Below are 11,412 nucleotides of genomic sequence, written 5' to 3' on the forward strand. Positions count from 1 at the left end.
CACTACTTGGCCATGATTTTCTATATCTTTAAATTTTCAGTTTAAATAATTTGGAATGGGGGAAGAAGTTAAACAAGTCATATCTTGATACGGTTCTTTAATTTTAATAAACAATGGTGATGTATTTACTCCACCAGAGGTGAATACTGCCCTGCATATTCGGCAGAAGTGTTGCTATTACAAAACTGAGAATCTTTCATGTATGAGGCTGCTGTCTCTCTTAATCTTTTTGTTCTGAGGCCAGAAGTATTCCTGGGAAGGTTTTGTCATCATCGTGGATGTTGAAGCTGTATAGATTTTTATTCATTCTGAACTTTCACCATTTTTGAACCCCGACACCAGGGGTAATCAGTTATTTCTTGGTCAATGTCCAGATTTCTTGGTCAAAGTCCAGACTCCAGAGAAACATTTTTCACACCACAGTAACAGTAATAAGTAAATAAAAAGATTTAGCGGTACGTTCAAAAGTGTCTGGCAGTCTGGCTTTGACCTGCGGTCTGCCTGTTGATTATCCATGCCCTACACTTTGAGTGTAAGATACTGGGATATTGTTTTGATCATGAGACAATTCTATGCAAAACACAAAATTGAGTTTCCAAATGAGGAAATAGCCCACTAATAATGGGTATGTAGATGAGTATTTCTGGTTTTTATGTAATAAAAAAAAAAAAACCCCCATGGAAATAACAAAATTGCCAGTCATCTCCTTGAGAACTTTGCTTTTATATTGTATTCTTTCCCCTCATCCTACCTCTTTGTTGTTTTAGATTGTAAGCCCATTGGGGTAGGGACTTTGTTTTCCCTTATGTCTGTACAACACCTAGCACACTTTGGGCACTACTGGAACATAAATACATAATTCAGATAAGCTTCCACCTTCAGGTAAGTAATACCAAAACAAAGTTAAATGCACTTGTTATTCAGTACAATAAGTACTGCATATAGCCTCTGTAATTTGTTGTCCTAGGCTGCTCTTGCTGTCAGTCTCTGGCCATCAAGGATGTAGGGCAGGGGTGGGAAAACTTTTTGGCCCAAGGGTCACTTCGGGGTTACAAAACGGTATGGAGGGCTGGATAGCAAAGGCTGTGTCTCCCCCAAACAGCCTGGCCCCCACCCCTTATCCACCACCTGACTATCCCCCTCAGAACCCCAACCCCCCCTGCTCCTTGTCCCCTGACTGCCTCTCCCCCCCCCCCGAGACCCAACACCCTATCCAACCCTCCCTGTCCCCTGGCTGCCCCGACCCCTATCCACACCCCCACCCCCTGACAGGCCCCCTGGGACCACTGACCCATCCAGCCCTCCCTCCCCAACTCCTTGTCCCTGACCCCCCCCTTCCAGGACCCCCATCCGTAACTGCCGTCCCCTTACCCTTACCAGGCCACTCAGAGTGGCAGTCAGGCTCATTTGAAAGCCTGGGAGGTGGGTGGGTGCAAGCTGTGCTGTCTGCAGGGCAGCGTGTCTGTGGGGGAGGAGAATAGTGGGGGAGGGGCCGGAGGTGAGACTCCCCGGCTGGGAGCTCAGGGGCTGGGTAGGACGGTCCTGCCGGCCAGATGTGGCCCGTGGGCTGTAGTTTGCCCACCCCTGATGTAGGGTATTAACCTGACACTCAAGAGAGCGAGCCTGTAATTCAGTCTTTCTACAGAGACCAGTAATACTTAAAGCTATGAAAGTTCCACTCTGTGTTGAACTTCCACCAGCATTGTCTGAGTGGTTAGTAGATTTTAATAGAAGAAACTCGTCTGAAAGTCGCTCCATCCTGTGTTCCCATAACGTCAGTAGCTATATCCAGTTAAACTGGAAATGATTTAAGTTTGTCCAAGCTACAACTGAGCATTTGCAGCTGTAATGCCTAGACTTTTATTTCACCTGCTTCTTTTAAAAACATTGTTTGACAATCTTAGTCTAAACACAGGACTGGGACCCATGAATTTTAATCTAACCTCTGCTACTGACCTGGGAAAAGTAATTTAATCTCTACCTCTTTATCTGTATAATGGCAATAATAACTACCTTACAGAGGAGTTGAAGAGTGATCAGTTAGTATTTGTAAAATGTTCTGAAAATGAGAAGCTGTGTGAAAGTAGAACCCTGACATTACCATAGAGTCCTGGGAATTAGAGAGAGAAGTCCTCTGAGATCTCCCTGAGGATTAGTGTAAGATTCTTCCCTATAAGTGCACTTTTAGTGCTTTATGCAGTTGCTTTTAAAAACCTAAGGGATGGCTCTTCCACTGTTTTCCCCTAGGAGAATATTCTACAATCTTGTAGGCAAAGTACTGAGAATGAACTTGTCATTGTTAAAACTCATTACTTCAGCATATCAGGCCTCACTCTCTCATATGAGATCTCTGGGTTCAGATACCTCCAGGTGTCAGATACTGAGACCCACACACCTGTCTTTCCTTTGACTTAGAAGAGGCAGTGTGGGAAGGATGATTGTAAAATCAGTAAGCAATGTGCACTTATTTTGGTTTTATTATAAATCTGTTGAAAGCTTTGTGTAGTCAAAGTTAAGGTGGAAAATTTGAGAAATTTATCACTGGTTACAGCTGCTTTGCTCATCCCTTAAAATTTGTAAAATTGAGCTCTTGGTATGTTGGCATTTCTGTACAGGTGTCTTTGAAAAGGGCTGCTCTAGCATGGAGCTTAAGAGTTTTATTGGCTGTCTTGTTAAATGGGTGTTCCAGTCTACTAGAAATGTCAAATGTTCTTAGTCTGTCTCTTCTGTTCAGTCAGTTATAGTCTGTCACTTGGACAGTCACATTAATTACCACGCTTAGAATTTAAATACTACCCTGGATTTCATTTTATCCTGACAGTCACTCAGACAAACTGTGGAAGTTTCACAATCTCCTGTTTGCTCCTCTCAGTGGTGTACTAGATGTTGTCTGGAATAACTGCCTGGTGAATGTTACTGTATGATGCCAGGGTTTATAGCATACACTTCTCCAGGAGAGGTTCATTTCATCTTAGCATTACATGTAATTTAGGAATAAGGAATCCAAGCAGCTAAGTATTTTGAGATCCATTTTCTTTGCCTTTTTTTCTGCTCAGAGAGATTGTATGTTGTACTGTAAGCATACTTTGCAAAGTAGTTTTCTTTGGTGTCCTAAGGATTGTCTGTAGGCAACACTTCAGCTCCAAGAAAAACATCTAAAATGGTGCTGCAAGGCTCTTCCAACTCCTGCAATGAGGAACTATTTAAATATGCACCTGTTCAGTTCTCTTTCATGCTTTGATTTCTCTTTCCCTCCTTTCACAATTTATGTGAAGGAAAGGGATTGTTTTGTGTACAAGATTCTGATGTGTTGTTGTGACCTCTCCTTTCAGTGGAGAGTCAAGACTAATGAGAACAGGATTCCTGTCTTCTGCAAGGACCACCAGACATGAATACCACAGACACATACTCCAGGCAGAGGGGAAGTCAGGAGGATAGAACCCCAATTTATTTTGATTGTAAATCCTACCTATAAAAATGAAACAGGTTAACTACATTGAAAGCTAGCTGCCATACTATTGGATACCACCACATGTCATAAATACTACTGAAGACCACAGGAGATCAGTTTTGTTTAATTTAATTGGATAGACTTTTTATTTGGCATGGAAAACAGGAGTTGGGGGAATGATTTCGCTAATAGGCAGGAATCAGCAGTATATTCCTGGATCATTCCAAGAGCAGAGATGGAATTAACCGAACGGGGACCCTGTGAGGTAGCTCACGTTACCAGGAAGCTGCTTATGTGAGGAGCAGAACAAGCATGTTAAGTTCATGACTGTCTAAGTTAATGGAGATGAAGAAACAGTTGCAGCAGCAGAAGAAAGTAAGAATTGGTTGGAGGCATTCGTTCCAGGTTGGTGAGGAGGAAGGGCGTGGATTTGGAACAGTGCAGCCAAGTTCTCTGGTAGAAATCTGAACTGAATACTCGTAGGAAATTGCCAGTCAGTTCAGGAGATAAAGTACTAAAAAGTGTGGACAAAAACCTTGAACAGGGCTCAGACCCAGCTTTTCTTCAATTGGTATTTGGTAAGTTCTCTAATGTGTTCCACCTTACTTCTCCAGAGTCCTTCCAGCATCACCCCTCCCATTGAGATCAGTTCTTCACGTTTGACTAAGCTGATGCGTCGCACCGCCGATAAGAAAAGTGAATTCCTGAAGGCATTGAAAGATGACAGGAATGGAGAGATCACAGAGAACAGAGAATGTGACAAGTTGGAGGATGTAAGAGGACTGCCCACTTCTCTTTCCTGAGAATTGTGTATTTTAAGGGACTTGAAATGGAAACTATACCAGTATGTAAAAAAAAAATTAAAAAAATAAAATTGTGGCCTCATATTTACGCAGCGATAGCATGGCTGCCAACTAGCTGCATGGCAGTTGGGAGTAGAATTTATCCTTCTCTTGATAGAGAAATGTAGGCTTCCGGTACTGGAACTAAGGAGATTCCGGACTGTCAGAAGTAGCTTAAATCCTTCTTCCTGAGCAGTAGCCACAAGAGAGAGAATTGCAAATGGCTTCCATTCTAGGGTGCTGCTATGTGCCCGAGTACACTCCTGCCAGCTATCTGTTTTAAAATGCCCTCTTATTTTTGATCTGTGTTTTAAAGTGTCTTAACATTTTTCCCTAGGAAAACTCCTCTCCAGAATGGGGGTCAGAGAAGTAACTGTTGTTGTGGATCCTAAACAAAAACATTCTGAGCTCTCATGTTGCCTCTGCTAGATCATCATCTGTAGCTGTTAATTAATGAGCACTTGTTCTCATATCTGTGCTGCCATATCAGTACAGATGGTACGCAATGAGAAACAAAGAAAAGCCATAACCTAAAGCAGTGCTCTTCACTATTTTTGAAGTGGGGGCCACTTTGGCAAAAAGCCTTCAATGTGAGAGCTATATCAACTACTAAATTAACACAGAGCTTACTACTCCTTAATGATGTAATGTTACGGAGCCATTCATGCAACTAAAACAAAGTCTACTTGTACAATAAAACAATACTCCTTTTATAAAATAATGAGGAAAATATTTGGAATAAAAAAGGCATCTATGTGAGTAAACTTAAAGAGCAGAATAATGGAAAACTTACTTTAAAAACTGGATGAGTGAAAGTGTTCCTGTTCCTCCTTGACTTTGTTCATGCCCTATTTGTAATCTGTCATCGCAATCCTAGTAAGGCAGTCCAAATGTTGGTTGGTCAGTTTGTTCCTTGGTTTTCTTCTCATCCCTCTGGCTGGGGGTGAGGGCTCTAGGGTAGAGCTGGGGATGAGGGGTTTGAGGTATGGGAGGGGCTCGGGGCTAGGACAGAGGGTTGGGATCAGGGATGAGGGGTTCAGGGTGCAGGAGGGGGCTCAAGGCTAGGGCAGAGGGTTGGGATGTGGGGGGGGTCAGGGCTCTGGCTGGGGGTGTGGGCTCTGGGGTGGGGCTGGGATAAGGAGTTTGGGGTGCAGGCAGGCTGCCTTGGGGCTGGGGCCAGAGGAATCCTTCCCCTCCTCCCCCCCCCCACCCTTTTCTTGCTGGCAGCAGCTAGCTCTGGGGAAGATCTCTCCCCCTGCCAGCCGGCAGCACCGAGCTCTGGGGAAGGGGCCCCTCTTTCATAGAATCATAGAATATCAGGGTTGGAAGGGACCCCAGAAGGTCATCTAGTCCAACCCCCTGCTCAAAGCAGGACCAAGTCCCAGTTAAATCATCCCAGCCAGGGCTTTGTCAAGCTTTCCCCCCCTGCCAGCAGGCAACACGGAGCTCTGGGGCCGGAGACAGGCCCACAGCAGCCCTGCAAGCCCCAACTTGCTCCCCAGCCAAGCCCTACCTCTCTCCTTTCCAGGTCCCTGCTGCGCGGCCCTTTAGAGCTGCTGCATGGCTATGTATAGCCTGCTGCGTGACCACGCAGCTTAGAGGGAACTTAGCAAGTCACACTTAGAGTAGATGGGAGCCGCCACCAGCTCGTGGGCCTTGCAATGAAGAACACTGAGCTAAAGAAATGCAGGAGGACAATTACAATATATGGCAAAGGGAAAAGGGCAATGTTTGGTAAGAATTGGCAGGATTCTCAGAGGGCTTTCTAAAGAAGGGGAAGGAACAATATTTTAGAAGAATGCTTACTCTTTAAATATCATTGCAGCACTGAAATTTCCATTTATGTAGCTTAGTTCTGGTAGCATAGTTAAAAACACTGCAACTTCCGTTTACATTCTGTTCAACAAACTGAAAGTTGAGAAAATTGACACTGGACCCAGAGTAGTTTAAATGAGTTTGGCCCTTGTGAAAGTGCAGGCTTGACAGACCTGGCAAATTGAACAGTCTCTGCACAACCCATAGGATGGTGCCTTGCTCTACCAGTGTTTGGCCTGATGTAGGACGACACCTCCAAGGGTCAGAGTGCAGTCTGCATGGCTCGTATAGTCTTTGGCATCTCTGAATCCATAATGGTGGTATTGTGGTGTGGACATTTGTCCCTTAAAAATTAAACTGCAGCCCACCGAACTCATTTTGTACCTCTCACCTCACCAATGTCTGATGGCAACTGTTTTCTGTTACCAACTCTTGCTCTGAAGCATTGACTTATGGTGAAGAGTTTTATTCTCTCTGGAGTCATCCACTCAAGAACACTAGCTTCAAGACTTGAACTGTGATGTATGCATGAAGGATCAGTGTCTCGATGTGATTTGACTTACATTTTTCCTTTAGATGGAGGGCAGCAGCACACCAGAACCAAAGGAAAACTGGGAAGAGAATTGCCATCAGAATGGCCTTTCTCTCCCTTTAATGGAGGAAGGGGAGAACCTTTCACATTCACTGGAAGCAGAACACAGGTGAGGTGACAGCAGAATGTGGGCTGAAGGTGTCTCACAAATCATTTTGTCGCATTGTGTGAGGAAAAAGCAGGTGCTTAGAAGATTCTCTTCTCCAGAAAATAGTCTTTCATATGCTAAGCTGCAGGTGTGTGACTTTCTTATAGCACTGGGGCTGGTAGAAAGTGTAGCAGCAAGTAAAATACCAGAGTGAAATTCTGGTCTCGTTGAAGTCAATGGGGCCAAGATTTCACCCAACTTCTGTAATTAACCTTCTAGTACTCTTCTAGCTTTGCATCCATAAGTCATTTATGCTGCCTGGCTTAGATGTTTCCCACACCAGGTGGCTCGGCAGAATCTCAAGTGCTGTTCTGCTTGATCTGCAAAAGGGATTTCCACATGTGGTGGTACAGAAGTTGATGACATATCACCACATCTCTCCTCCCAACTCTTCTTGGAATGCTTCTGTGCTTTGTCAGTATGCTGATTTGATAACAAATTGCCCCAAATCCTGTAAAGCTATGAGAAGTGGGAAGAAATACTTGCATGCATATCTAAATATGCATTCTGGTTGTGTGAGCAAGAGGAGTGTGATCTAGTTGTTTAATTAGGGCACTAAGAAAAAGGAAATCCTGAGTTCTAGTGTTATTGGCTGCCATGCATACTTTCTCTGTGTACCTGGGTAAATCAGTAGCCTTCTTTCTTAACTTCTTTATCTGTCTAAAGGCAAAGTATTATATATATTATTTGTATAGTGTTTTCTAAAACTAGAAAACCCTTCCTGGAGGGATCGTAGCAGTTCAGTAGAAAAATCTTGCACTTTATCGTGCACCTGGTAAAATTTGACTTTTTTCCATTTGTTTCTTTTTAACCCCTCTCCCCTTTTTTTCATGAATCAGGTTACTGAAAGAAATGGGATGGCAGGAGTATCCTGAAAATGATGAGAACTATCTTCCCCTCACTGAGGATGAGCTCAAAGAGTTCCAAGTTAAATCAGAGCAGGTATATTACAGCTCTTGCCATAGTGATGGCGCTTCTTCCTCACCTATTTCACACACATCTTAGACTGTTGTTCTAAATTACAAAGAACTAAATAGAACTTGTGTATTGATTTAAAGTGATTGTCTAGTGGGGAAAATTTACCAACATTGTCCCCACTAGAAATATATATATATTGACAACCATGTATATTGTCACTGACCCTTACTCTTCACAATTTAGCCTTTTTTATCTATTTATCTATCTTCCTTGTAGCTAAGAAGAAATGGATTTGGGAAGAATGGATTTCTTCAGGGCCGCAGCTCCAGCTTGTTCTCCCACTGGAGAAGCACTTTTAAGACAGAGTTGGAGGACTCAGACACAGAAACTAGTAGCAGCGAAACGTCAGATGACGATGCCTGAAAGTGGGCACAAAACATTAAAAAAATAAATAAATAAAACCAACCCAATAAACTCGGTTCATAGTTCAACGTGTGTTTGGGGTTGTATAAACTAAACAGAGTTTATTCTGTCTCCAGTCTGTTCAGTTTTTCTTTTGTTGTTGAATACTTCATGCACAAGGGAAATAATTGTATCCCAAAGAAGAGAGAAATTGGCTTGTTTAGCTTTTTCTTTTGGTTTTGCCCTTCTGCTTAATAGAAATTTGTGCAGCTAGCAAATTTGTGATGAGAATCCCTCGTCAGGCAATGCACAAGTTCAGTCTTGTAAGCAGGATACAGGTGACTGATCTTTGCAACAACAAGCTTCTAATAATGCCGCCTGCATTACATAATGTTGCGCGGTAACAATGTGCTAAAACAATCATTGTCAATGACAAAATGGCTATTGAAGTTCTAATTGTGTTAAATTAATGCTAATAACATGAATTTTTTATTTTTTATTTTTTTTTGCGGCTCGGGGAGCTTCATCACTTAACCAGGCGTTTGTGGTTTTCTTTTATGGGTACAGCTGTAAAATATTTGGACATAGGAATTGTTTGTGTTCTTCTTCTTGCAGCCTTGATATTCAGGGTGGATTGTAAAATATAAATTTTTTGTGAGATTTCAAAGATTAAGATTATTTTGATAACATTATTTACAGATTTAAAAAAGTGACTATCACATTGAGTCTGTATGAGGGGAAAAAACTACTGCATCAAAAAATAACTAACTTGGAATAAATATTTTGCATCAGTTTGCCAATTCTAGTTGTCTTTCTTATGGAAGGAAGTCTTTCCTCAAATGAATATGGAACTGTGGGGTTTTAATAGCACCAGGGAATAAACACTTTGTTTCACACCCTCCACCCCACCCCCCCAGTTTATTCCCACTTTGAAAACACTCTGTTTTCTGTGGTGCTCATAATCCAGTAGATAACCTACTCCCTTTTTTAAAAGGGACAGTGGTGAAATCATAGTTAGCCCTTATCTGTTTTGAAATACATGTAAAGAGCAAGATCGAATTTAATTTTTACTACAGTATTAAAAGCAGTTTGCTTTCCTCACCCTCTCTCCCACCCTCTACTTCAGACCATATAGACAGTGAAGCTAGACTGATCATTTTTCACTTCCAGTTTCTCATGCTGTAGTGCAATGATGCTGTTTGTTTTCAATCCAAATGAAGCTCTTTTAATTGAAAAACAGAGCTCTAAACAGGGGAGTTTGAGTGGGAGTTCTGTTGGAGGAGAAGGTAGTTGTACTTGGTTTTGTATTTTTAGTATTTGTGTGTGTCTGTAGGGGCTTTGTGCTGGGAGAGCAGCTGAGCCCTGCTTAGAGGGTGGGGCTTCTGACTAGGGGTCCTATAAAGGTAGCCAGCCAGTCAGGCAGCGGCACAGACAGCTGCAGCGGCACAGGAGCTAGCAAACAGAGCTCTAAACAGGGGAGTTTGAGTGGGAGTTCTGTTGGAGGAGTTTGTATTGTGGTGCTTGTTTGGGGTTTGCTTTTGCTGAGGGGGTGGTCTTTTTGGTGTGGCTTGTGTTTCCCAGATTAACAGGATTTAGGTGGGAAGGCGATGACAGATACAGAGGCAGCTGTGGGAATGACTCCTGTAGTGGAAGACACATTGAGGATGACTGGATGTGGAAGCTGTGGTATGTACATGATCCTGGAGGGGGGACCCGGTAAGAGTTTTTTCTGCATGAAATGCCGTCTAATAGAGCTGATGGAGGGAAAGATCCGAGGTTTGGAGATGCAGGTGGAAAGTCTCGTTGAGTTTAGGAAGGGTTTGAGCAGATGATGGAGCAAAGATATGAGGTATCTGAAGGGAAAAGCTCACTCACGGATGGAAGCAGGGCTGGGGAATTTTGAGGGGAGACTGGGTGAGGAAAGTGTCAGTGGAAACATGTGACTAAAAGAACCAGGCAGAGGAAAAGATGGGCTAGTGAAGGAGAAATAGAGCTTAGGAATAGGTTTGCAGAGTTGGAAAACGAAGAAGGGGCTCAGCAGGTACTTGTTGAAGGTGGAAGGGTAAGGAAGAAGAGAAGAGAGGCTAGTCCTATAGGTAAAGCAGAAGAGTCAAGGGAGACTACACCAAATATGAGCCCCAGGAGGATACAGGATGGGTTGAAGAAGATTATAAAGGAAAATAGGAATGGAAAGAACTTGCAGCCAGAGGGAACAGGGGAGAGACTGGAGAATAGCACCATCACCAGGAAAAGGCAGGTCTATGTGATCGGGGACTCTTTATTGAGAAGAATTGACAGGCCTGTAACTAGAGCTGATCCTGAGAATAGAAGGGTGTGCTGTCTTCCGGGTGCTAAGATACGGGATGTAGACCTGAGGTTGAAAAGGATCCTAAAGGGAGCGGGAAAGAATCCCCTAATTATCCTTCATGTGGGAACAAATGATAGGGCTAGATTCTCGCTGGAAAGTATTAAGGGAGACTATGCTAGGCTGGGGAAGACGCTTAAGGAAATTGAGGCTCAGGTGATCCTTAGCGGGATCCTTCCTGTTCCTAGAGAAGGGCAACAAAGGTGTGACAAGATTATGACTGTCAACAGATGGCTTAGGCAGTGGTGATATAAGGAGGGCTTTGGGATGTATGGCCACTGGGAGGCATTCACGGACAGAGGACAGTTCTCTCGGAATGGACTTCATCTGAGTAGGGAAGGAAATAGACTTCTAGGATCGAGGCTGGCACAACTGATAGAGAGCTTTAAACTAGGAATTGGGGGGAGATGGATGGGAGATGTCCAGGAAATCTCCACGCCGGATTTTAGCATTGAGAGGAAAGAAGACGAAGTAAGAAAGGATACAGCCATGGGTAGGAGAATGTATATAAGGAGCGAGGGCGGTGTGGATACTAGTCTAATAGGTTATACTGGCTGTAGAATGACTGTGCCTAATAGGGTACAAAATGTGAGCGAGGCCAAACAGCAAAAATTAAGATGTTTATACACCAATGCGAGGAGCCTAGGTAACAAAATGGAGGAACTAGAGCTACTGGTGCAGGAAGTGAAACCAGATATTATAGGGATAACAGAAACATGGTGGAATAGTAGTCATGACTGGACTACAGGTATTGAAGGGTATGTGCTGTTTAGGAAAGACAGAAATAAAGGTAAAGGGGGTGGAGTAGCATTGTATATCAATGATGAGGTAGAATGTCTTATCCATTACATTGCTTCTTATTTCTTTACAGAGTCCGTC

The 11,412-nt window shown here is 43.2% G+C and overlaps 1 protein-coding gene across 17 annotated transcripts in view; it reads left to right on the forward strand.

Moving 5' to 3' along the window:
* GPBP1L1 (GC-rich promoter binding protein 1 like 1) overlaps positions 1–8,968 on the forward strand; it is a 48,923-nt gene extending 39,955 nt beyond the window's left edge. For all 17 annotated transcript variants that reach the window (XM_043520428.1, XM_043520437.1, XM_038412365.2 and 14 more), the window contains 4 exons: positions 4,066–4,224; positions 6,685–6,809; positions 7,688–7,790; positions 8,043–8,968. In XM_043520428.1, coding sequence (XP_043376363.1) covers positions 4,066–4,224; positions 6,685–6,809; positions 7,688–7,790; positions 8,043–8,189 — 534 coding nt within the window. In that variant the 3' untranslated portion in view covers positions 8,190–8,968. The remainder of the gene's footprint in view (positions 1–4,065; positions 4,225–6,684; positions 6,810–7,687; positions 7,791–8,042) is intronic.
* The last annotated feature ends 2,444 nt before the right edge of the window (positions 8,969–11,412 follow it).

The sequence above is a fragment of the Dermochelys coriacea genome, chromosome 8, assembly GCF_009764565.3.
Source record: "Dermochelys coriacea isolate rDerCor1 chromosome 8, rDerCor1.pri.v4, whole genome shotgun sequence".
NCBI lineage: Eukaryota > Metazoa > Chordata > Testudines > Dermochelyidae > Dermochelys > Dermochelys coriacea.